Below are 27698 nucleotides of genomic sequence, written 5' to 3' on the forward strand. Positions count from 1 at the left end.
TAATCGTCACTTTCATGTTTTGTTCCCAAAACAAATAGCGACCTGACAATACCACTGACATAATCCTCGCAGATATACCAGAGTGTCTAAGACGTGTAGGGGTCAGAGGTCCATTTGGAATTAACAATGTGAGTATAAGACACTCAGTGCCACATGTGATTGCGTTCCCCCTGGAAACTGACTGTCAGAATCCTAATCGGAGTTTGAGTTCACGGATAGAATGCACTTGATATCATTACACCCTTAAGTGACCACTGAATTGGGTTGATATTTCGCCATCTTTAATATGCTGATAAAATATTAACGCAACATCTTCAATGATTTTACAGAGTTACAGTTCATATAAGGAAAGTAGTCAATTGAAATAAATTAGGCCCTGATCTATGGATTTCATGTGACTGGGCAGTCATGTGACTGGGCAGGGGCCCACCCACTGAGTCAGACCATCAGAATGAGGTTTCCCCCCACGAAAAGGCTTTACTACAGACAGAAATACTCCCGTTTCATCAGCTGTCCGCAGACGATCCCGCAGGTGAAGAAGCCGGATGTGGAGTTCCTGGGCTGGCAGGGTTACACGTGGTCGTGAGGCCGGTTGGAAGTACCGGCAAATTATTTTAAAAATGACGTTGGATGCGGGTAATGGTAGAGAAATGATTCAATTATCTGGCAACAGCTCTGGCAGACATTTCTGCAGTCAGCATGCCAATTGCACGCGCCTTCAACTTGACAGCTGTGGGATTGCGACAAAACTGCACATTTTAGAGTGGCCTCATTGTCCCCAGCACAAGGCGTACATGTGTCATCAGGTTCTTGAAAATGTCCCACCTGTCAAGTGGATGGATTATCTTGGCAAAGTCAAAATGCTCACCAGCAGGGATGTAAACAAATTTGTGCGCAATTTCAGAGCTTTTTTGTGCTTCTGGAACATTTCTGGAACTTTTATTTCAGCTCATGAAACATGGGAACACTTCACATGGTGATATATTTTTGTTCACTATTGTTTAAGAATTCCTGAGTACTGTCCAATCAAGAGGGCTTGTTCAATCTTCTCTGAACCGAAACATCTGGTATTGTACTGCTGTCGAAAGTACAGTGATTGCTTAGTTTGCCAGCTCAGCATGTACAGTCGTGGCCAAAAGTTTTAATGACACATTCCTTTTCACAAAGTTTGCCGCTTCAGTGTCTTTAGATATTTTTGTCAGATGTTAGTATGGAATACTGAAGCATAATTACAAGCATTTCATAAGTGTCAAAGGCTTTTATTGATAATTACATGAAGTTGATGCAAAGAGTCAATATTTGCAGCGTTGACCCTTCTTTTTCAAGATCTGCGCAATCCGCCTTGGCATGCTGTCAATTAACTTCTGGGCCACATGACTGATGGCAGCCCATTCTTGCATAATCAATGCTTGGAGTTTGTCAGAATTTGTGGGTTTGTGTTTGTCCACAAGTTCAATGGGATTAAGGTCAGGGGAGTTTCCTGGCCATGGACCCAAAATATCGATGTTGTGTTCCGAGCCACTTAGTTATCACTTTTGCCTTATGGCAAGGTGCTCCATCATGCTGGAAAAGGCATTGTTCGTCACCAAACTGTTCCTGGATGGTTGGGAGAAGTTGCTCTCGGAGGATGTTTTGGTACCATTCTTTATTCATGGCTGTGTTCTTAGGCAAAATTGTGAGTGAGCCCACTACCTTGGCTGAGAAGCAACCCCACACATGAATGGTCTCTGGATGCTTTACTGTTGGCATGACACAGGACTGACGGTAGCGCTCACCTTGTCTTGTCCGGACAAGCTTTTTTCCCCAGATGCCCCAAACAATCGGAAAGGGGATTCATCAGAGAAAATGACTTTACCCCAGTCCTCAGCAGTCCAATCCCTGTACTGTTGCACAATATCAGTCTGTCCCTGATGATTTTCCTGGAGAGAAGTGGCTTCTTTGCTGCCCTTCTTGACACCAGGCTATCCAAAAGTCTTCGCCTCACTGTGCGTGCAGATGCACTCACACCTGCCATTCCTGAGCAAGCTCTGTACTGGTGGTGCCCCGATCCCGCAGCTGAATCAACTTCAGGAGATGGTCCTGGCGCTTGCTGGACTTTCTTGGGCGCCCTGAAGCCTTCTTCACAACAATTGAATCGCTCTCCTTGAAGTTCTTGATGATCCGATAAAACGGTTGATTTAGGTGCAATCTTACTGGCAGCAATATCCTTGCCCGCGAAGCCCTTTTTGTGCAAAGCAATGGTGACGGCACGTGTTTCCTTGCAGGAAACCATAGTTGACAGAGGAAGAACAATGATTCCAAGCACCACCTTCCTTTTGAAGCTTCCAGTCTTATTTGAACTCAATCAGCATGACAGAGTGATCTCCTCATCACTCACACCTGTGTTAAGGACAGAAAATCACTGACATGTAAGCTGGTCCTTTTGTGGCAGGGCTGAAATGCAGTGGAAAATGTTTTTGGGGGGATTCAGTTCATTTGCATGGCAAAGAGGGACTTCACAATTCATCTGATCACTCTTCATAACATTCTGGAGTATATGAAAATTGCCATCATACAAACTGAAAATGTATATTTGTCATTCTCAACTTTTGGCCACGACTGTACATTAGTCAACCCAGAATGTATTTTCTTTCCCATTGTGATAAGATAATTGATCTGTTTAAGGTTTTGACTAAAGTATTCCACTCTGAAACCATATAACTTTGTGAAATGTATTCGAATGAATAATTCTATAATGATGTGTTAAAGACTATAATCCAATACTGTGTGTGAGTAGGTAGACTTTTTAAGACTAGGACACTGTTACTATTTCAAAATGAGCAGGGCATAGTTGATAAGACGACCTTGTGAAAGTAACAGGAAAAGGGGCCTGTCCCTGTCGTCCAATCCCTGTCGTCCAAAGGTGACACGCCGAAAACCGTGCACGGGCGGGTCTTTGACCCGTAAATTAAAGACCTGTCCCCTGACATTGGGGTTCCATAACAGGCCGGCATATACCTAAGGTCGGCAGAGACGGTGACGGAATCCAACCAACATTGCTTTTCCCAGCCTACAAGACGAAGGTCAGTAAATCTTTATTTACGAATTTGGGGGAATGATTTAAGATATCTTGGATTTGATGTTCTAAATACTTGGAATTTATCAATAATAGGAGCTTAGTTATTCTACACAGATTCACTAAGGTGTTTTTACTTTGTGTATTAACAAAATCGATAAGGGAGCAGGTCCGCGAAGACCTGAGGTACATGTGCACTACCATAAATAAAACTAGCTTAATAATTGAGGTCAGTGTTTTACTTTGTGAAGTGGCCGAGAGGTTATTAAGGGATATAAAAAAAAAATAGGACGGTGATTTTGTGCAAATAGGATAACTTAAATGGTTAATTAACAAGTGGTAAATTAACCAGGAGAGGCTATAAAATAGGTTTTGTGAGAGAATTACCGTCCTATGCGAACAAGATAACTCAAATGGTCAATTAACCTGTTTAGGATATGGGGGCAGTATTTTCACGGCCAGATAAAAAAACGTACCCGATTTAATCTGGTTATTACTCCTGCCCAGAAACTAGAATATGCATATAATTAGTAGACACCCTAAAGTTTCTAAAACTGTTTGAATGGTGTCTGAGTATAACAGAACTCATATGGCAGGCCAAAACCTGAGAAGAGCCCTGTCTGACCATTTCTTGGCCTTCTGTAGCCTCTTTTTCAAAAATACAGGATCTCTGCTGTAACGTGACATTTAAGGCTCCCATTGGCTCTCAGAGGGCGCCAGAACGTGGAATGATAACTCTGCAGTCTCTGAGCGAAAAACAGTAGGGGTTTGGGAGAGTGCTCCTTCTGAGAACAATGACACTGGCGCGCGCGTGCATGTGAAGACTCCATTTTCTTATTTCAGTGTTTGAACGGATACAACGTCTCCCGGTTGGAATATTATCGCTATTTTACCAGAAAAATCACAAAAATTGATTTTAAACAGCGTTTGACATGCTTCGAAGTACGGTAATGGAATATTTTGTCGGATAGGGTCTTGAACGCAAGAACAAAAACGCAGCCATTTGGATATAACTATGGATTATTTGGAACCAAAACAACATTGGGTGTTGAAGTAGAAGTCCTGGGAGTGCATTCTGACGAAGAACAGCAAAGGTAATCCAATTTTTCTTATAGTAAATCTGAGTTTGGTGCGTGTCAAAATAGCTAGCCGGGCTATCTACTCAGAATATTGCAAAATGTGCTTTCACCGAAAAGCTATTTTAAAAATCGGACACAGCGATTGCATAAAGGAGGAGTTCTGTATCTATAATTCTTAAAATAATTATGTTTATCTTGAGTAATTTAGTAAATTCACTAGTTCTGAACATCACATGCTAATGTAAAATGCTGGTTTTTGATATATGAACTTGATTGAACAAAACATGCATGTATTGTATAACATAATGTCCTAGGAGTGTCATGTGATGAAGCTCAAAGGTTAGTGCTGCATTTAGCTGTGGTTTTTGTGACATATATGCTTGCTTTGAAAATGGCTGTGTGATTATTTTTGGCAGGAGAGTACCCTGACATAATCTAATGTTTTGCTTTCGCTGTAAAGCCTTTTTGAAATCGGACAATGTGGTTTGATTAACGAGAGTCTTGTCTTTCAAATGGTGTAAAACAGTCATATGTTTGAGAAATTGAAGTTATAGCATTTGAGGTATTTGTATTTCACGCCACGCGATTCCACTGAAGGGCAGTGCTTGTGCCTCAGTGCAGGTCAGTGACTAGGTGGGACGCAAATGTCCCACCTTGCCCAGGGAGGTTAAGAACATTGTTAACTTAATTCACGTAACACATTGTCAGGTCATGAGCGTCACAGCACACTCTTAATCCCAGTATGTTTGCATACATTTTAGTGAGTCGTGTTGTCAGTAGGGCTCTATAGTAGCTGTTGGGTCATCAGTTCTGTTAATCTCATTGATTTGGGAGGTGTTTACCACCACATCTTGCCATGCCTTGGCCACACCATTCATCAGGAGATCATAGCCAGGACTCAATCCCTTGGAAGATGTTAATATCATTTAGTGGTAATGTGTCCTGAGCCCATTCCCTGATGAGAACTACAGGGGTCCATGACAGACTGAGGAACAAAAACCCAAAGCTGTGTAAAACAGTTACACTGATTAACAGCACAGATGGAAACTAGACCTCCAGAGAGCTGCTCTGTTAACTGTACCCCCAATTACATTGCTTAATGTACCCCAGGCTCATCAGTGTGACAAAATGCTCCAGAAAAGGGTTCTAATGAAAAACTTTATTTCCAGTTCAGCACTTGAAAGACGTCTCAAGGGTTGCAGGTGTGACATCAATGTCATCTTCTTCCATCTGTCGAGGAGCAAATCCATTACCAACATTTCGATTAAAGGAAGACTGGCTCCCTAAATCATTTATACTACATGTATAGTATGAGTCAATAATAATTCGAGATTTAAAATAGCTCACCAGCTTGGAACCCCTACTTGCAAGGGAAGACGTATTCTGTCTCAGCCTGGTCACCTGTAACCGTAAGACAGGTTAGTCTGAGTAAATGAAAACAAGTTGCCCAAATGTTCCTCAGAAGAGGGAGAAGAAAAATGACATTTTGGGAGGGTTAGTAGAGCAACTTACTTGGCTGGTAGTAGTCATAGATTTTGACCACCGCTGGCTTTAGATTCTGTACTGGGAGCTCCTGTATGATGTCCAGGGTGATGTGGAAAGGCAATAGCGATGTCAGCTGTTGGGAGAAAAACAAACATATTGCTCATTATACAGCAAAACCTATTCTTTTTAAATGAAGCCCATTATATGGAGTGCCATGTGAATGGTTTCCACCTCACCTCCGTCAGGTACATTAACACATGGTCATCTTTGATATCAACACGATCCACTTGACTTGAACCCCTCAGCTGTGAAGACAAGTCATTGATATTGCATGGACAACAAAAAAAGACCACCATGGATAAAGGTCACACCACAACAACTCACCCTCCCCAAAGAGTCTGGATCTGGGGAAAACCCAGAGAGCATTTTCAAATCCACTAGAATCATATTGGTGGTGAGCTCCTTTCCATGATATCTGAGAAAGACATGATTGACAACCGCTTTTAATAATCAAATGCTTGGATTATTTTAGCCATAAAGACCAGGCTGCCAAATAAGCATTCTGACTGAAGGTCAATAACACTGATTCATTTGGGTCAAACCCATTCTGCAAGTCATGCTCCAAGATTACACATTTTAAAGAATTAATACAAATGGGTCCTTCATTCTTACCGAGACTGGAGCTTCAGCGTGACTCTGGGTCTCAAAGACTTGATGTTGCAGTCCACCTCTGGAGTCACCTGGATACTGAGCGTTGTGCTTCTGGTAGGAGTAGGGACGTTGTAGTGGAGCACCACCTGGGATAGAGAAGAGGAAGTCAGGGAAACCATCTTCCCTGTAATGTATATTAAAGCGCATCTTGCGCCACAGGACTGGGAGCAGAGATGTGTATTCACTGACCTGCACTGAGGCACAAGCACTGCCCTTCACTTCAACGCTGTACTTCCCTTCTGTGTCCTGCAGCGCCCTCTCCTGGTACAGAAGCTTGTTGTTTTGGTTCACATGGAAGAGGCACCGTTCCCCACTGGGAGACCGTAGCGTCACTGTGCTGGCTCCTCCTCTACTGAACACCCTGGTGGAGTAGAGAGCCAGGGCCTGGAGGGCCACCACGGTGTCCTAGACATACAGACCACAGGACAATACCTTCAATGACAAACACTGTTTTTAAAGGGTAGATTTTTCCAAATTGAACAGTTGCTAAAGTGACTATATCCCAATTCCCTGTACCAGTGGAAGTGAGCCTCACCAGGTTAGACATGAAGAACACAGAGTTCTGCCTGTACTAGTGCACAGGGTGCCATTTCAGACCACTGGTGTTTGGGAAGTATACCTGTGTGGAGGAGAAGCCTCCGTAGGCGTTCTGCTGCCTCACCAGCCACCTGACGATGCGGGAGGCGTAGCCCAGGTCAGAGGTAGACCGAGAAGAGGCACTGAGGGACGCCAGCAGAACGTAGGAGCTGATCTCCACCTCCAGGGAGGGTGAGGTCTCCGAGGAGGACTGGGACCAGTGCAGGAGACCCCCTGAGGAGCACACACACACCCACGTCAGGATAAGGACTAGCTTAGTCTTAAACCTAATACAGACTAGACCAAACAAAGTTCTGACCTCCCCAAATCAACTTTGGCTGTTTGATTGGACAAAGGTTTGCACTTTTAGGAAGACAGCACTAACAGATATAGCTCACCCTCTTGAAATGAGATGGTGTCGAGGTGCTGCAGAAGCCGGGCCCGTGTCTCCATGTCACCTGCCAGGGTGAAGGTGTAGGCCAGCAGAGCAGTAGCGTAGGTGTTGGACATATCACTGGTGGAGTTCTTCAGGCAAGACAAGCTGTGGTCCACAACAGGATCCTGGAGCACAGAATAACAGCAGCACATTAAGACACAAGCCAGCCTGGACTGGGTTCCGTTCAAATTGTTGATTAGTGACAGCTTTTTGCTGAGGAAAGGGATCATTTTTTCCTTGTAAATATTATAAATTGTGTATATGCAGGGCGCCTTGGTCTCAATGGGATTCTTAAAATAAAGGTGAAAGCAGACAATACAAACAGATCTGGGACCAGGCTAGAGAGATTCAAGCTGGAGCACATATCAGTAGTAACAGATTCAGATCTGCTTATGTAACGCCCATTCTTTGTTATTTCATAGGCTACGTCATTGTAGAATCTTTACATGACAGTTGATTTCATACAGGAGGCTAAATTACTTGCGAGAAACGGTTACGTGGAGTGAAGCTACTTACCGACACGGACATGTTGAGCTCCAGCATTGAAGCAGTGATGTAAGCCGTCAGTGTGACTTCATCCGTCACTCCACCCTAGAAAACAATGTTAAAATACTAACTGCATCTAGCCACATTTAACATCCTTCAGTTTGTTAGCAATATAAATACCTTCATTCTGTTGTTCAAGAGCTTCCCTAAAGCTCTGAAACAGCCATGTTTGCCTTGTTGACGTTCCAACCAAGTCTTGGACTGCTCCATTGTCGCCGGGTCAACATAGATGAAAGACTGGGCTTTGCCAAAGGATCTCAAGACAAAAGCAGTCAGCCTGAAGAAAGAAGCGGATTCATTTAAAAGCCCTGACATAATATCGTCAAGCTCCAAGTCATGACATCACATGTCAACTGTCCTATCCGTCATTGAAACTACCAGTAGGTGAAAAACAAGCCAAGTACTCACCAGGTGTTCCCCAAGCCTTGTCCAAACGTGCTGTACGCACCATCAGCATTCTTGTAGTTCAGCTGCCTTTGGTAACCTGCCGGTGGGTTTTTAGCATGAACAGTGACCAAGTGGTTGTTCTGCTCCCTAACCCCGTTCATGGAGAGCTACCCTCCAACCAAGCTGTAATTAACCCCATTCAGCCAGCTAATTATTAGAAGGGGAGCTAGACCAGGGTTGGAGAGTCCTGCACTATGAGACAGTGTCAATATTCTACCATCAAATGACTTCAGTAGGAATCCATCTGTTATGTAGCTCCATCGTTACCATGACAGCAGGGTACACTTTAAAATAGAAACCTAAATCCTCTAGTTGGACAAATCCAGCCCGGTTTGTGGATTTGGTGTCTAATCAAGACAGATTTTAAGGGACTCTCCTACCACTAGTGAGGAACTTGGTGGCCTTGTCTAGGATGGCTGGCGTGAGCTGATTTGTATTCCGCAGGTACTCCAGGATGTAGATATTGGGGGAGAGCAGGGCCATATTCTGCTCCCCACACCCATACGGCATCTGCAACAGTCCATCCAGGTTGTTGAGGGCCCGACCCAGGATGTCCCCTACAGAGAAACAAGGGACTTCTGTTACACTGTCCTCTTTAGCAAACAGCAGCACTGGAGAAGGGTTGTCTTCCCACCACTACACAATGGTTTATTTTACCCAGAACAGAGAGGGAAATCCTAGCAGAGCCATCCACCACATTCTGGGGGAGTTGTACTTCCACCTCCTCTGTCAGAGCTTCTCCTGTGGACACAAAGATGCACTGAATGAAGATGATCACATCAACCACCGTGAACGCTGATTCATTACTGACCAGTAGGACACAGCAACCAGTTGTAGGTGTGGCTCTTCTCTGTTCCCTCAGCCTGGAGGAGAGGAGAGGAGAGGGATTCTTTTCAGAGGCAGTTACACCAGACACTATCTGTGCAACCTAACAGCAGTAGACTACATACCTTCACCAGCAGGCCCCGTGTGACTGTGTCAACGCGTCCTCTCTCCGGTACGTTCACAACCCCGTTGCCACACGCAGCGTGGGACTGGACAGCCGCTGCACTAACGGACACGTTCAAAACCCCTACACACAGGTTACACAACTCAGGTTGACATCCATTCTGCCATTTCAACAGTTGAATGAAGACTAACCCAGGACAGAGGGGGCCATTGTCCAACTGAAGGTCTTTCGTCCATTGGCACACAAGCACGAGGAGTCCTGGACATCACGCACAGGTGTGAGAGTGTAGTCGGAGGAAAGAGCTGGAGTCACAGAAACCTGCCAAAGAGGAACACGTCGTAAGATAACATGGTACGACAAAAACAATACAACTCAAGAAACCATCCTGGTGCACTGTCGTACCATGATGCACTTGGAGAGGTAATTAAACACGGTGGCCTTCAGCTCAAAGCGCTCTCCCCGGATGACTGAGTAGGGCAGGGTGAGCTCCAGGAAGAAGGGCTGGAAGACCGTGAGCTCCACCAGAGGAGCCAGACCGAAGCCACTGGGGGCCAGGCAGAAGACCTCAGTCTCCCAGGTGGTGATGGTGTCTGGGACTGTCAGGGGGACATCTGCTGATCCAGACTCCCTGGAATACAGAGGTCAGAGTTCAAACAGAAAGCCACCAAGTGTACAATGGAGTAGGACTAATTTCAACACCATTTGTTGTTCCAAATGCATTTAAGCTTTATCTAACCAGGGACACCCATTGAGGTCAAAGGGTCTTTCCTAAGAGAAAGCTGGCCTACAGTTGTTCCTAATCTACACCACTGTTTTGATATGAGGCAAGAGCTAAGAGGGCTTTCACCAGAGGTCAGCCTCACTGCGCAGAGCACTTACCCAACTTCCACAAGATCCCAAATCCACGTCTCAGGGAAGAATGTACGGACCGTCTGTATGGGTGGCGGAGGTGGAGCGGCAAGTGCCACAGCCATTTCACGTCTAGGACCCGCTGATCCAGGCCTAGCCATTTGGCTGTAAGCTACTACTAACACAAAACATGCCCATTATTGTCAAGTTAAAAATGGACTGAATGCTGTGCTCAGACCAGTTTAACCAGGCTTTGTTATTCTAGCAAAAGGTAATCCATTTCCCAAGGTTCATTAAAGACTTGTGGCAATGATGAGAATAAGGACATCTCACCATAGGAGCGACGGTACTGGTTCCCCTGGTAACTGAGGCAGGAAGGTACTCTTATATCCAGGTTAGTCGCTAGCTTCAGTCCCAGTGTCTAGAAATGTCAGAAACAACTAATTATTAATAAATGTCCGTTTGTCATTCTATTAAGTTTAACAGTGGAAGATGAACACATTGTAACAGTTGAGAAAACAGGGCAGAAATATTTACCTGAAAAACTGCATAAGGATCATTTGTCTCCTCAGACGGTCCATATGGGTATGGCATTATGAATCTCCTTGGTCTAACACGTAAACATGCTACTGGATCTTCAAGCTCGTAGGGAATATAGGTCGTCTCCTTGACTGGTAACAAATCAAATATCTGGAATGGGACAAGAGGGAGGCTTGAAATTCTCTTGTTCATTGGGGACTGAAAGTGGGAGGACTACTTGCCCTTGAATAAAAGGACACTCAATTTTGGTTTTCCATTGCTAAACGTCAATAAGGAGGTGCTTTCCAGTTACCCAGAGTCAATAGAAAGTGGGCGTCAAGCCAGAGAACGAGTCTCATTACATTTGATAAAAGCTCCCCAAATAACCAGTGAACAGATCCACTCCATGTCTGCTGTAGTCACTGGTTGTATTCCCAGCACCACCAAAACTGTAGGTATGGTGGTACCACTGTTGTTCACTTCAGGAGCTCCGTTACCTTGTCAGCATCCAGCCTCTTCCCTGGCTCCATGATGCCAACACTCTGGTCCACAGCACTGAGGCCACAGAGGGAACCGGGCTGGGCCGAGAGACGCAGGGTGTTCTCCTCCCCTGGGACAGCGTTGGAGGGCGAGAACGCCACCAACACCTGGCATACACATCAGATACCATTACTCCAGGTATGGAAATACTGGACACCTTTCATAAAGTGGCAACAATGACAGACTCCTGCACACACCTGGTTCCTGAAGCATTTCTCAGTGGGGAAGTTCATGCTGTGGGCAATGACAGTCTCACTGGGTAGCATACTGTACACCAGGAGCTGAACCACCGGTGCCATCTCTGGAACCACTGCCAACTTCAAGGTGACGTCACCCTCAGCTACTGCAACGCAAGAGCAGGTCACTGTCATCAAGCACCTTCCAGAACGGTCAGAATCACTTAATGAAACTCACTCACCAGGACTGTCCTGCTGCACAGTAACATTGATGTGTCCATGCTGAACTATGACCCCTCTGGATAAGGCCTGGAGGGAAAGGGAACAGTTCTCAGCAACTCAGAGGAGCCACTGCAACCTGGTAAACAAATCCAGGACTCCAATTAGTATGATACGTTATGTTGTGGATGTCCATCATCCATTTCATATAGGCTACGAATTCCAATTTGTAACATGAGCTAGCTTGGGTTACCGTGGTTGATTAGGAGTATTGGTGCAGTATAGGAACATCCTTCCTTTGAAAGTGTGGCTGGGGCAACGTCTGAAATGATCCTGGTCAAAAGGAGTGCAACTAGGAAATATGGTGCCATTTCAGAGGCACCATGGGTTTGCAGGTTGTTCCTGGTTCTACTCACCAGGTAGAGGACATCCACAGAGCCCTTTGGGACAGTCTCCCCTACGATGGCATAGCGGATGGTGATTGACACTGCCTGCCCACATGCCAGTGGTTTCTCCATCTTCTGAATAGCCAGGGAGCTGGACGGTTTACTGTCTGGGGCAGCGGGCTGGATCAGTGAGAGGACGTGTTGCCCTCTGTTGAAATAGGGGACCCTGTATCCTGGGTACTCCACTTGTGGGGTGTCACTCACCTGGAAAGGAACAAAAGGAAGAGTCTAACTAAAGGCCCAATCCTAAATCAACCCCTAGACCCCGTCCTATATACAGTGGGGATCTGAGAGGATGACGGGAAACAATACAATAACAGATCCACCTTACTTCCACCTAGCCCATCTTGGTCACAGCACGTTAGGGTCATGGCCTTAGGGCAGCGTTTACCCCCCCCCCACAACACTGCACAGCTGATTCAAATCTGGATGAAGAGTTCATTATTTGAAGTCAGCTGCGTAGGGCAACAAACTAAACACGCACCCCTTACGGTCTCCAGGCATGGAGTATAAAGTCTCTCAAACCGACAAGGAATCATACTTACTACGAGGTTAATATTCTCTTTGGGCATACTGGTTGTGTTGACCGAGAACCTGGCAATACCACGACTGTCCGTGGTTAGGTTCTGTAGTCGTAGATATGAGGACCAGCCTTTCTCCTCAAACAGGTAGACTAACATGTCAGAGATGGGTGTGTTGTTAAAGCGAACAGCATTTATCTGAGGAAAAGGTATGAATGAAGTGACACCACATACTGGTACTTCAGGAAGCAGGACAAACAAAAAGCATCCACAAGAACACCATTTGGACTTACCTTGCCTTCGATAATTGATCCATGCTCATAGATTTGGGGTGTGTCAACAAATGTGAATTCTCCAATCACATAGGAGAGCTCTACATTTTTTTCCTCTGACAGTGTAATACCTGTCAAATGAAGACAAATAATAGGATGCTATATTTCACAATTACCAGTACCAACACCATGCAGAAACTCAATTGCTTTACCAACCTTGAGCCAACGCAGAGTAACCCAAACTCAGTCCTGGACCCCCCCCCTCCCCCGGGTGCACCTTGTAGTTTCTTGCCCTAGCACAACAGCTGATTCAAAGCATCAAAACTACATTACCAGATGGTTATTTGAGTCAGCCGTGTAGCGCTCGGGCAAAAACCAAAACGTGAACCCAGGGGGGGCCCCAGGACAGTTAGGGAAACCCTGATCTAATGAAACAGGCAATAGTTACATTGCCATCAGCTGAAGTGAAATGAAGGGTTTGTATTGAGTAAATTACATGATGCATCTCATAATGATTGTGATAGAGGACTTGCCTGTCCCCTCCTCCTGAACTTCTGCACGGAAACTAAACACGTCTCCCAGCAATTTCTCTCCTGCATTCTTTGTGAAAATTGCCAAGTTGAAGGCATAAGAAGCACAGCCAGTATGGTCCATCTAGGAAAAGCAAGCAGAACCACACAAAAACAGATTTAAATGTAATCCGTTGGTAAATACAGCACTACTAGTTATAGGAAAGCATACAAACCTCTATTGACTCTTTGTGGCATGGAGGTGTGTAATCAGGAACTCCTTGTGGATTTCTCTCATCAATTGTTATTGGTATCACTGCATTGTCCACCAAGGGTCGGCACAACTTCACCCCTGCTTTACCAGGTACAGGCTGCCCATACGTGTATCTGATTTCAATTCACAACAAGACAAGTGTCAATTTCCTACATCCAGTTACCATATTAAAAACAGAACACCTAAAGGCTTTAAGTCACGTATTTAACATGGTCAATGAATCTGGACCTGTCTTCATAGAGCCTCAGAATGGGATCAGTTTTAACTATAGATCATAATGAACAAGGTCACATGTCAGGGTGGGACCTGATCCTAATCCCAGACGCTTTATGACCTAAGAACCCGCTGTTCATGTAAATGCCACTAACAAATCTCAGCAGCACTATAGGTCTTCAATTAGCATGGCTCATTAATGCATATTTAGATTTTAAACAATTTCCACATGAAGCTACAGTACTAGCAGAGGCTGCTGCCTACAGACTTGAAATCATTGGAATACTAGTCACACCATCTCATATGTATATACTGTATTCTATACCTCTGACATTGATCATTCCTTAGATATTTGTGAAATTGTTACATATTGCTGCACCCGCGTTGTGACCAATAAAATGTGATTTACTTGTATTTTCAAAGATCCAAATCCTTACTTTCAAATGTGAAAGTAAATTAAATACTTCTAATAGTATTTCAACCCAGGTCTGCATTAGCGTAATGAGACTAGAATGACATTTAGTGGACTAACTACAATACATTGCAAATCACCAATAGTGTTTACTCACTCTGCACACACTTTCACTTCATACTCTTCTTGAACAACGCTGATCTTGTCAGTGAGGTTCATCTGGATCTCAAACTTGGGCAAAACTACAGAGAAAAAGAACAGCAGTCAACTCTAGAACGTTCCAGGATTGTGATGCATCCATTCAACATTACCTAGCATGAAAGAGAAACTCAACCTACCATACTTTTCTACTTTGAAGTTGTGGTAGATTTTCTCTTCACCAATCCACACTACAATGGTATAGGATCCTACAGGTGCTTCAGAGTTCAGGGGGTGAGAAAGCTGCAGAATGTTGCCACTGGATGTAGTGTTGACCCACTGTCCAATCCGGTTGTGATTAACATCCTGTTGGTTCATAGGAAGGGGAACCTTCAGCAGGACAAGGAGTCAGCTCTATTCATGACATTTCTATCTGCAACATGCATTTACTGAAGGGGGCCCAGATCACACAAAGCTGACTGGAAGTATTTGGCTACGTTCTACAGTAGGTGGAAATGAGGACCTAGCTAGCTAGCTGGGGGAGTCATAATGTTGCAGTATTTACACTGACAGTCAACATAAAGTTAGACTAACAAGGATCTTACCTCAAGTTCCACAATGTTGTACTGTGAAGGGCAAAGACAAGAGATGGGTTCATGTTTCATTAATAACACCAATTCCAAAACAGCAGGGGAGCATAACTGTCTACAACCACAGGAACTATTGGCTTGGTGGCTTAACGTAAACATCACATGTAGCATTTGCACTGGGAATGGCAATTCAATCTCAGGAAGAGATGATTCTATTCTGACCAACATGAATGGAAACCCCATGTCCTGGCTGGCTGCACATAGTGTCACATAATACCAGATTGCTATGGCCATCACAGTATTGCCACACTTCTGTATTTGGCTTTGAAATAGTAGAGACTGACCTAAAAGACTATTTTCAATATTATATTTCCAACTCACCAACTGATTGACAGGGCTAAAATTGGTATCCAAGGTGACGACTCTAAAATGCACTGTAGACAAACACAATAAGAATATTAGAAAATTCCAAGGATTCCCAGAAATACTGGTTGAGGATTTCCATCCTGAGTGAACCCAGTGGGTTTACTGCATCTGCACCACATTCCTGAACAACGAGGCTCTTCAGATGTCTACCGTTTCCCTCTACAATCCTCATAAGCCACGCAGAGTGGACAGGACCAGACCAGTGGCTCTAACATTACCCGTTTGTCCTGGGTTGTAGATTGGTTTGTCCGTTTGGATGAACGTCATGGGGCCGTAGGGTTTGATCATGACCCTTCTCTCCTCTGTTGATAGAAATGTTACCCCTCGAACCTCCACCTTAAAGTTGTGCACTTCGTCGCTCTTCACATGAGGGGCCTGTCAGACACCGAGACAGAGCAACACCGGTGAACTAACGGACCGATAACATAGGACATTAAAATGTGGTGCCGTGTGGCCCAGCTGGTAAGAGCGTGCCACTAGCAACTTCAAGGTAGAGCGTGTAACTCCTGCAGGGATCACATTATGCACTCAGCGTACTTTAAGTTACATATATAAATTGTTTCCATAGTATATACACTAGCATGCAATCAAAACCTGAATCGGAAGAAAAGTTCTGGTAGGCCACAAGCTGGCATTGCACAAACAACCTAAGCGATGCATCAAAGCTGAGAAGTACAGTACACTCTTATTGGAATGGCTCTAGATGTCCACCAGTGCTGGGCTGACCTGAAACTGGAAGCAGCGGTGAAACTCTTGGTCAGAAGTCTCGTGGAGAAGTGTTTTGTTCTGCCCGTCGGCCATCAGAGATATGGTCATGACCAGGGTCTCGTTGGGCTGCAGAAGGCTGGCACAAAGCTTGGCCTCTGAGCCTGCCTGGATCACTGCAGGAATGGCTACCATGTAAACCCTACAGAGAACACACCCGGCAACGGGAAAATCAGTACACCTCTAAACACAAAGCCAGGTGAAATATACAGGGGGGATAAAGATCTGCAGAAAGGGTAGATGAAAAATGGCTCTAAATCTGCTGACAGAACATTAAACCGAGACAAGCAAGTCTAACTTGTGACTGCAGATTTACTTACGGTCTTGGAGTCTCTTGACAGACACAAAGCCAGTGAATGCAGGCAAAGAGTATCCATCTCCAAACCTCAAGCCCAGGAAGAACCATGACTAAAGGAGAAAAATAAACCAAACCAGTTACAACTTAGTATTCCTACTGGGAAGACCTGCCTACTGAAAATTAATTTCCTGTCATTCTACCATTGGGCAAGGTATTTAACAGTTGTATGATCAATTTCATGCAATTATACTAATTTTGCCAATGAGCAGAAAGTTGTCAAATGCACTCTTATTTCCTGCAATTCTACACATTCCCCCATGACTATGCCATTTTAATGATATCTGAGTGAGAGTGGCTAACATCAATGTTAGTCTAGTGTGCATAGTCTACTATGTTACTAAACCCTTTTACAGTGCATTTGGTATAGCCTGTAAAAGATCAGATGAATGAAAAAAATGTTAAGCGTTAAGTTCTTAGAAGTTAACCGCCGACCTGTTGTTATGGGAATGATTGCACCACAAGTTGCCGTAACACCTGTGGTCTAGGTACACTCACCACCGCGATTTATTTATCGATTTAGAAATGAGTCGACTCGGTCACGTCCTTTTAAATATCCTGCAGGTGCGCGGCTTGTTCCGGATTTGTTTTATAATTACTAAGCGCGCACACCTGCTGGATATTAAAGGCGTTCGATTAGGCTGAACCGGGGTGCACGTCACAGGGCAAACCCGGTAGGGAGGAGCGCCTGCTCAAATGGAACAGTAATCTGCGTTGCCCGGTCATAATAGTCAACAAGGCAGCATGGTGCATCGTTCAGGATCATACATGTCTTTTCGATAAAATGCTCTTATTTTCCAATATTGGAAAGGTAGCTAAAGCACATAATGGGGATTTTATCAAGACAGAACGCTTAGGCCTATGACATGCATATTAAACTCATTATCCTAAATCATTACTCCACGTGCTTAACCTACATCACGTTGTTTTGAACCGATTTCGTCTTTGGCAGCACCTGGCTCATGCCGGAAGGCAGCCCGGTTACAAAACGAATGTAATCCCGTATCACCGTGTGCAAACTCCTCCCGGTCCAGATCAGATGTAGGCCTATATAAACCCTGAATTGCTTACACTATTGATGCGTTCGTATCCAAGTGGGAAATGGGAAATTACCACATAGGACTGGGAAAAATCCACTTGATCGGCCCTCCAACTGGTTATTACTAGTGGGAAACTCCTCTATCATCCTGAGCTCCCATTTCTCCACACGCTGACCTCTGTCATCTACTACTGAAATTACCTCGAGAACTTTCAGGAGTTAAACGCAACAACAAACCATTGTTTATAAAAAGCTATCTATACTAAACAAAAATATAAACACAACATGCAACAATTTCAAAGATTTTGCAGAGTAACAGATCATATAAGGAAATCAGTCATCTGAAATAAATTCATTGGGCCCTGATCTATGGATTTCACATAACTGGGCAGGGGCGCAGCTATGGGTGGGCCTGAGAGGCTCCCCTCCTCGATAGCCACCTTTCATTGAGGATAGTGTATCCTACTGCAGAAGAGTTTTGAAATCTGCCAAACCCAGTTTGAATCAGCTTTTGTTTTGTCAGAGGAGAAAAAATGTTACATGTTTAAAAGCAGTACACTATTTATCCTTTTATCTATAACATGGCAGGTTAGGAGAACTAACGTAGCAGGTTAGGATAATTAATATGGCAGGTTAGGAGAATTAACGCGGCAGAATAGGATAATTAATATGGCAGGTTAGGAGAATTAACGTGGCAGGATAGGAGAATTAACTTGGTAGGTTAGGAGAATAGCTAATATGCTACACTGGTTTATCAAGTTGTGTAGCCCAATCAGCCACTCAAAATTTGAGTGGCAACAAATCTACCCAATTAGCTGATTCGCTTTCCATACACCCACTTCTGTTGATCCACCCACATCTTTCATAACGCCTACTTTCAGACACACTACACATTGGAAGATCTCAATTGCATATTCCTTACGTCCTCTCTCCTCCTCAAAACCCATTGGATGAGAAAGTCAAAGGTCCCGCCCCTCTGACCTTTTCCTTCAATGGGTTTTGAGAAGGAGACGAGGAAAGAGGGTGCGAGGAGTATGCAATTGAGCTCTTCCCTATGACGCCATTGAGATCATAGAGAATAATAGAGAAATCCCCATTTCATTCCCATTATAGCGTCTGTGAGCGCACGGGCAGCGCCATTGAGGCAATCTCCAATTTGCTGTAGTCAATTTTTTTTTTCTCAATCAAAATCAAATGTTTTTACATCAGCAGAAATACTTCAAATAAGGGCTGTGTTTCATTTAGGCTTACCCTGGCGTGATGTTTTGATAACCATGTAAATTTCTCTCAGACAAGGTGACTTTTATCAATATATTCTGCTCCATTTACACTCAGATTTGAAAATGCTAATTAGCATCAAAGTAGACATCATGCAAAACTACAAATCCCTGCAAGCTCCTGCACATCATCTCTAGTTGACACCTTTGCTAACAGGTATTGTGTCAATTTAAAACTTGTGCAAAACAGGGGGTGGCAGTGTAGCCTAGTGGTTAGAGCGTTGGACTAGTAACCGAAAGATTGCAAGTTCAAATCCCTTGAGTTGACAAGGTATAAATCTGTCGTTCTGCCCCTGAACAGGCAGTTAACCCACTTTTCCTAGGCTGTCATTAAAAATAAGAATTTGTTCTTAACTGACTTGCCTCATAAAATAAAAAAGTTCATAGAATTGTCAATTTAAATAAATGTATTCATTACTAAATTTACCTAACATTAGATAGTTAATCCAGAGATTCTTAAATTTGCCTCGATTCAGCGGTCTGGTCCAGATCATCACCTGTAGTTCTTTATGATAACCATTTCCTTGTTTGACCACTAGGTTTTATGGGTATTATGACTAATACTGTGGTACTCTATAGCGTCTGTGACAGCATGAGGCAATATCCATTTTGAAGTAGTCAGTTTTCTTTCTCACGATTGGCTGTCCCAGTAGGACATCTCTCCAACATGGTCACCAGGAGTGATCAGCCAATGAAGTTGGAAGTCCCACCCAGTTGAGTACATAAAAATGGTGGAAGCTCTAAATGGTGCTGCCCATGCTATACAGCCTTTTGGCCACTAGAGGCCTCTATCATTCTCTATGCTTTGAAACCGCTGGTCTACCATATTGGCACTCCCCAGTAGGAGCATTCCTCCATAGGAATGAACGGAATTCTACAATATTTTGATTAAAGGTTTCAAGGACAAAATTACATGTATTTAAGTATTTTGTTGTTGTAGTCAGGGCCGTAACATTAGTAATAAAATATACATATACTTTAAGGAAAATTACATTTTTTTTTTCTGTAAATATCATATTACTTTTTACAACAACAAACATATATTAGAAATGTGCTCTTTATTTTCTGAAATGCATTTATATAACTGTCCCCCAGGTGGTGCTGCTGTACAGTGGGTCAGAATGAGACACTTAGGAGACTATTGCCTATTATTCCTATTACTTGGTCTTGGTTCTGTTTTTTACTAGATAAAACTTAGAGTCAATGTTATGCTATTCCTGTGTTCTAAAGAGGGTTGGATGAGTATTCCTGTGTTCTAAAGAGGGTTGGATGAGTATTCCTGTGTTCTAAAGAGGGTTGGATGAGTATTCCTGTGTTCTAAAGAGGGTTGGATGAGTATTCCTGTGTTCTAAAGAGGGTTGGATGAGTATTCCTGTGTTCTAAAGAGGGTTGGATGAGTATTCCTGTGTTCTAAAGAGGGTTGGATGAGTATTCCTGTGTTCTAAAGAGGGTTGGATGAGTATTCCTGTGTTCTAAAGAGGGTTGGATGAGTATTCCTGTGTTCTAAAGAGGGTTGGATGAGTATTCCTGTGTTCTAAAGAGGGTTGGATGAGTATTCCTGTGTTCTAAAGAGGGTTGGATGAGTATTCCTGTGTTCTAAAGAGGGTTGGATGAGTATTCCTGTGTTCTAAAGAGGGTTGGATGAGTATTCCTGTGTTCTAAAGAGGGTTGGATGAGTATTCCTGTGTTCTAAAGAGGGTTGGATGAGTATTCCTGTGTTCTAAAGAGGGTTGGATGAGTATTCCTGTGTTCTAAAGAGGGTTGGATGAGTATTCCTGTGTTCTAAAGAGGGTTGGATAAGTATTCCTGTGTTCTAAAGAGGGTTGGATGAGTATTCTTGTGTTCGAAAGAGGGTTGGATGAGTATTCCTGTGTTCTAAAGAGGGTTGGATGAGTATTCCTGTGTTCTAAAGAGGGTTGGATGAGTATTCCTGTGTTCTAAAGAGGGTTGGATGAGTATTCCTGTGTTCTAAAGAGGGTTGGATGAGTATTCCTGTGTTCTAAAGAGGGTTGGATGAGTATTCCTGTGTTCTAAAGAGGGTTGGATGAGTATTCCTGTGTTCTAAAGAGGGTTGGATAAGTATTCCTGTGTTCTAAAGAGGGTTGGATGAGTATTCTTGTGTTCGAAAGAGGGTTGGATGAGTATTCCTGTGTTCTAAAGAGGGTTGGATGAGTATTCCTGTGTTCTAAAGAGGGTTGGATGAGTATTCCTGTGTTCTAAATAGGTTTGGATGAGTATTCCTGTGTTCTAAAGTGGGTTGGATGTGTATTTTCCCCTACTATTTGATTCTATAGCATCCAACAACTGTAGGCCTATTGGTCTAATCCATCATTTACTGATGGATGAGTACCCTATACACAGTTATACTTCATCTTGGGTAACCCACAACTAAAATCTTGCGTAATTTGATCAGAAGCAGCATTTATGTTTACATAGTCCATCCACGAGAGATTATTATAACCTAATTCTAATAACCTAAACATGTGTGGTTAGGCAGTAAGAGCTCTGATGAGCTCTGATGAGTATCCAGGAAGCAAACATCCTGGATGGATATTTACCCTAGTCCTACATCAACTATTTACTTCATCTATATTGACTTAGTTTTCCACTGAATCTCACTGATAGGACTGTATAGCCACTGCAGCCCGGGAGACACAATAAGGACACTGCAACCCGGGAGACACAATAAGGACACTGCAACCCGGGAGACACAATAAGGACACTGCAGCCCGGGAGACACAATAAGGACACTGCAACCCGGGAGACACAATAAGGACACTGCAGCCCGGGAGACACAATAAGGACACTGCAGCCCAGGAGACACAATAAGGACACTGCAACCCGGGAGACACAATAAGGACACTGCAACCCAGGAGACACAATAAGGACACTGCAACCCAGGAGACACAATAAGGACACTGATGACCTGCAAAACAATGAATCAAAATCGAAAACTGCCCCTTACCTTAAACCTAACCCAACTTTTAAACCTAACCCAACTTTTAACCCTAACCCAACTTTTAACCCTAACCCAACTTTTAAAGATAACGCAACTTTTAAACCTAACCCAACTTTTAACCCTAACCCAACTTTTGAACCTAACCTAACCTAATTGTACCCCTGTGTAGACTTTAAGAAACACTATAGGTAGCATTTTAATAGCCAACTCAACCCTGTGTAGACTTTATGAAACACTAGGTAGCCATTTTAATAGCCAACTCAACCCTGTGTAGACTTTAAGAAACACTATAGGTAGCATTTTAATAGCCAACTCAACCCTGTGTAGACTTTAAGAAACACTATAGGTAGCATTTTAATAGCCAACTCAACCCTGTGTAGACTTTATGAAACACTATAGGTAGCCATTTTAATAGCCAACTCAACCCTGTGTAGACTTTAAGAAACACTATAGGTAGCCATTTTAATAGCCAACTCAACCCTGTGTAGACTTTAAGAAACACTATAGGTAGCATTTTAATAGCCAACTCAACCCTGTGTAGACTTTATGAAACACTATAGGTAGCATTTTAATAGCCAACTCAACCCTGTGTAGACTTTATGAAACACTAGGTAGCCATTTTAATAGCCAACTCAACCCTGTGTAGACTTTAAGAAACACTATAGGTAGCATTTTAATAGCCAACTCAACCCTGTGTAGACTTTAAGAAACACTATAGGTAGCATTTTAATAGCCAACTCAACCCTGTGTAGACTATTAAACACATTTATACAACAATAGCCTGTTCATTTAATGCTATTTCTTATCTACAGACTTCACTCTAAAAGGTAAAGGTTCCTGGAGTATCCTGGAGGGGTTCTTCAAGTTGAAACTGTGGGGGAACCCCTATAAGGTCTTCAAAGAACCCCTTTTAATGGATCCTCAAACAACCAGAATATTGTTTTAACCTACCCTATTTAAAAAATATATCATTATTATTATTAATATGCATAACAATAACAACAATAACACAATATTTTAGTTCTCAGTGTTTATTATTATTTTAATGGCAAAGCAAAAAAAATAAAAATAAAATATGAGGTAAAGTCCCAGTAGAGCCCCAAGTCCAGAGGGTTTATCCTCTGTCCTGTTGATGTTAATGTGTTGATGTTAATGTGTTGATGTTCTCTGTATCCTCTGTCCTGTTGATGTTAATGTGTTGATGTTAATGTGTTGATGTTCTCTGTATCCTCTGTCCTGTTGATGTTAATGTGTTGATGTTAATGTGTTGATGTTCTCTGTATCCTCTGTCCTGTTGATGTTAATGTGTTGATGTTAATGTGTTGATGTTCTCTGTATCCTCTGTCCTGTTGATGTTAATGTGTTGATGTTAATGTGTTGATGTTAATGTGTTGATGTTAATGTGTTGATGATCTCTGTATCCTCTGTCCTGTTGATGTTAATGTGTTGATGTTAATGTGTTGATGTTCTCTGTATCCTCTGTCCTGTTGATGTGAATGTGTTGATGATCTCTGTATCCTCTGTCCTGTTGATGTTAATGTGTTGATGTTAATGTGTTGATGTTAATGTGTTGATGTTAATGTGTTGATGTTAATGTGTTGATGTTAATGTGTTGATGTTCTCTGTATCCTCTGTCCTGTTGATGTTAATGTGTTGATGTTAATGTGTTGATGTTAATGTGTTGATGTTCTCTGTATCCTCTGTCCTGTTGATGTTAATGTGTTGATGTTAATGTGTTGATGTTAATGTGTTGATGTTAATGTGTTGATGTTAATGTGTTGATGATCTCTGTATCCTCTGTCCTGTTGATGTTAATGTGTTGATGTTAATGTGTTGATGTTAATGTGTTGATGTTAATGTGTTGATGTTAATGTGTTGATGTTAATGTGTTGATGTTAATGTGTTGATGTTAATGTGTTGATGTTCTCTGTATCCTCTGTCCTGTTGATGTTAATGTGTTGATGTTAATGTGTTGATGTTAATGTGTTGATGTTAATGTGTTGATGTTAATGTGTTGATGTTAATGTGTTGATGTTAATGTGTTGATGTTAATGTGTTGATGTTAATGTGTTGATGTTCTCTGTATCCTCTGTCCTGTTGATGTTAATGTGTTGATGTTAATGTGTTGATGTTAATGTGTTGATGTTAATGTGTTGATGTTAATGTGTTGATGTTAATGTGTTGATGTTAATGTGTTGATGTTAATGTGTTGATGTTCTCTGTATCCTCTGTCCTGTTGATGTTAATGTGTTGATGTTAATGTGTTGATGTTAATGTGTTGATGTTAATGTGTTGATGTTAATGTGTTGATGTTAATGTGTTGATGTTAATGTGTTGATGTTCTCTGTATCCTCTGTCCTGTTGATGTTAATGTGTTGATGTTAATGTGTTGATGTTAATGTGTTGATGTTAATGTGTTGATGTTAATGTGTTGATGTTAATGTGTTGATGTTAATGTGTTGATGATCTCTGTATCCTCTGTCCTGTTGATGTTAATGTGTTGATGTTAATGTGTTGATGTTAATGTGTTGATGTTAATGTGTTGATGTTAATGTGTTGATGTTCTCTGTATCCTCTGTCCTGTTGATGTTAATGTGTTGATGTTAATGTGTTGATGTTAATGTGTTGATGTTAATGTGTTGATGTTAATGTGTTGATGTACTCTGTATCCTCTGTCCTGTTGATGTTAATGTGTTGATGTTCTCCGTATCCATAGACAGAATGGTTTTGCTGTGAATGGTGATCGAACAGGTTTCCTGTAGGAAGGGTGAAGTCTGTGAATCCAAAAAATAGTCATTATAAAGATGATTAACAAAACATGCACACGACAGTATTCATACCTTGGTTTTTGTGGTGAATGTGAATGAAACAACCTGTTTTGATAGTGGTTTTCATACACATGCCTTGTCCATAATGTAGAGGCCTATGGGATATTCATTGAAGAGGTACGGGAGGAGGATGGTACATGTGATCTGCATAACATACCAATACCAATTGACATACATTTTTATGCGTCCTCGTCTTTATACCTGCAGACACAGACAGAACAGTGAGCAGTTCAGTCATCTGCACCCAGTACAGCTAGCTTTCAACATATTCTTATAGCCTACAGTACATATTCTTATAGTCTTCAACATATTCTTATAGCCTACAGTACATATTCTTATAGTCTTCAACATATTCTTATAGCCTACAGTACATATTCTTATAGCCTACAGTACATATTCTTATAGCCTACAGTACATATTCTTATAGCCTTCAACATATTCTTATAGCCTTCAACATATTCTTATAGCCTTCAACATATTCTTATAGCCTTCAACATATTCTTATAGCCTACAGTACATATTCTTATAGCTTTCAACATATTCTTATAGCCTACAGTACATATTCTTATAGTCTTCAACATATTCTTATAGCCTACAGTACATATTCTTATAGCCTTCAACATATTCTTATAGCCTACAGTACATATTCTTATAGTCTTCAACATATTCTTATAGCCTACAGTACATATTCTTATAGTCTTCAACATATTCTTACAGCCTACAGTACATATTCTTATAGCCTACAGTACATATTCTTATAGTCTTCAACATATTCTTATAGCCTACAGTACATATTCTTATAGCCTTCAACATATTCTTATAGCCTACAGTACATATTCTTATAGTCTTCAACATATTCTTATAGCCTACAGTACATATTCTTATAGTCTTCAACATATTCTTACAGCCTACAGTACATATTCTTATAGCCTACAGTACATATTCTTATAGTCTTCAACATATTCTTATAGCCTACAGTACATATTCTTATAGTCTTCAACATATTCTTATAGCCTACAGTACATATTCTTATAGTCTTCAACATATTCTTATAGCCTACAGTACATATTCTTATAGCCTACAGTACATATTCTTATAGCTTTCAACATATTCTTATAGCCTACAGTACATATTCTTATAGCCTTCAACATATTCTTATAGCCTACAGTACATATTCTTATAGTCTTCAACATATTCTTATAGCCTACAGTACATATTCTTATAGTCTTCAACATATTCTTACAGCCTACAGTACATATTCTTATAGCCTACAGTACATATTCTTATAGTCTTCAACATATTCTTATAGCCTACAGTACATATTCGTATAGTCTTCAACATATTCTTATAGCCTACAGTACATATTCTTATAGTCTTCAACATATTCTTATAGCCTACAGTACATATTCTTATAGCCTTCAACATATTCTTATAGCCTACAGTACATATTCTTATAGCCTACAGTACATATTCTTATAGCCTACAGTACATATTCTTATAGCCTACAGTACATATTCTTACAGCTTTCAACATATTCTTATAGCCTACAGTACATATTCTTATAGCCTACAGTACATATTCTTATAGCCTACAGTAGATATTCTTATAGCCTTCAACATATTCTTATAGCCTACAGTACATATTCTTATAGCCTTCAACATATTCTTATAGCTTTCAACATATTCTTATAGCCTACAGTACATATTCTTATAGCCTTCAACATATTCTTATAGCTTTCAACATATTCTTATAGCCTACAGTACATATTCTTTAAGCTTTCAACATATTCTTATAGCCTACAGTACATATTCTTATAGCCTACAGTACATATTCTTATAGCCTACAGTACATATTCTTACAGCTTTCAACATATTCTTATAGCCTACAGTACATATTCTTATAGCCTTCAACATATTCTTATAGCCTACAGTACATATTCTTATAGCCTACAGTACATATTCTTATAGCCTACAGTAGATATTCTTATAGCTTTCAACATATTCTTATAGCCTACAGTACATAGTCTTATAGCTTTCAACATATTCTTATAGCCTACAGTACATATTCTTATAGCTTTCAACATATTCTTATAGCCTACAGTACATATTCTTATAGCTTTCAACATATTCTTATAGCCTACAGTACATATTCTTACAGCTTTCAACATATTCTTATAGCCTACAGTACATATTCTTATAGCCTACAGTACATATTCTTATAGTCTTCAACATATTCTTATAGCCTACAGTACATATTCTTATAGTCTTCAACATATTCTTATAGCCTACAGTACATATTCTTATAGCCTTCAACATATTCTTATAGCCTACAGTACATATTCTTATAGTCTTCAACATATTCTTATAGCCTACAGTACATATTCTTATAGTCTTCAACATATTCTTATAGCCTACAGTACATATTCTTATAGCCTACAGTACATATTCTTATAGCTTTCAAAATATTCTTATAGCCTACAGTACATATTCTTATAGTCTTCAACATATTCTTATAGCCTACAGTACATATTCTTATAGCCTTCAACATATTCTTATAGCCTACAGTACATATTCTTATAGTCTTCAACATATTCTTATAGCCTACAGTACATATTCTTATAGTCTTCAACATATTCTTACAGCCTACAGTACATATTCTTATAGTCTACAGTACATATTCTTATAGTCTTCAACATATTCTTATAGCCTACAGTACATATTCGTATAGTCTTCAACATATTCTTATAGCCTACAGTACATATTCTTATAGTCTTCAACATATTCTTATAGCCTACAGTACATATTCTTATAGCCTTCAACATATTCTTATAGCCTACAGTACATATTCTTATAGCCTACAGTACATATTCTTATAGCCTACAGTACATATTCTTACAGCTTTCAACATATTCTTATAGCCTACAGTACATATTCTTATAGCCTACAGTACATATTCTTATAGCCTACAGTAGATATTCTTATAGCCTTCAACATATTCTTATAGCCTACAGTACATATTCTTATAGCCTTCAACATATTCTTATAGCTTTCAACATATTCTTATAGCCTACAGTACATATTCTTATAG

General features: G+C 41.4%; 1 protein-coding gene across 3 annotated transcripts; it reads right to left on the minus strand.

Annotated features, from left to right (window-relative positions):
* Nucleotides 1-5273: 5273 nt before the first annotated feature.
* Nucleotides 5274-17020, minus strand: LOC106592096 (alpha-2-macroglobulin). 3 transcript variants are annotated; one of them, XM_045709520.1, is made up of 37 exons: nt 16944-17020; nt 16474-16561; nt 16115-16295; nt 15607-15763; nt 15344-15396; nt 14978-14998; nt 14573-14738; nt 14392-14476; nt 13572-13722; nt 13360-13480; nt 12848-12957; nt 12579-12752; nt 12004-12237; nt 11611-11677; nt 11390-11532; nt 11150-11299; nt 10671-10823; nt 10467-10554; nt 10164-10311; nt 9687-9912; nt 9476-9602; nt 9286-9407; nt 9147-9198; nt 8993-9076; nt 8716-8892; nt 8297-8372; nt 8009-8165; nt 7859-7933; nt 7305-7467; nt 6950-7140; nt 6520-6735; nt 6292-6416; nt 6004-6094; nt 5856-5924; nt 5647-5752; nt 5482-5535; nt 5274-5364 (listed from the first exon to the last, which is right to left on the minus strand). In XM_045709520.1, the coding sequence occupies exons 2-36, from the start codon at nt 16557-16559 to the stop codon at nt 5495-5497; spliced, it is 4386 nt and encodes a 1461-aa protein (XP_045565476.1). In that variant the 5' UTR covers nt 16560-16561; nt 16944-17020; the 3' UTR covers nt 5274-5364; nt 5482-5494. The 3 variants fall into 3 exon arrangements, with proteins under 3 accessions (XP_045565476.1, XP_045565472.1, XP_045565474.1); XM_045709516.1 differs by having other exon boundaries at nt 11390-11535; XM_045709518.1 differs by having other exon boundaries at nt 10164-10308; nt 11390-11535; nt 16944-17018.
* Between the last annotated feature and the right edge of the window lie 10678 nt (nt 17021-27698).

This window comes from Salmo salar, chromosome ssa02 (assembly GCF_905237065.1).
Source record: "Salmo salar chromosome ssa02, Ssal_v3.1, whole genome shotgun sequence".
Lineage (NCBI taxonomy): Eukaryota > Metazoa > Chordata > Actinopteri > Salmoniformes > Salmonidae > Salmo > Salmo salar.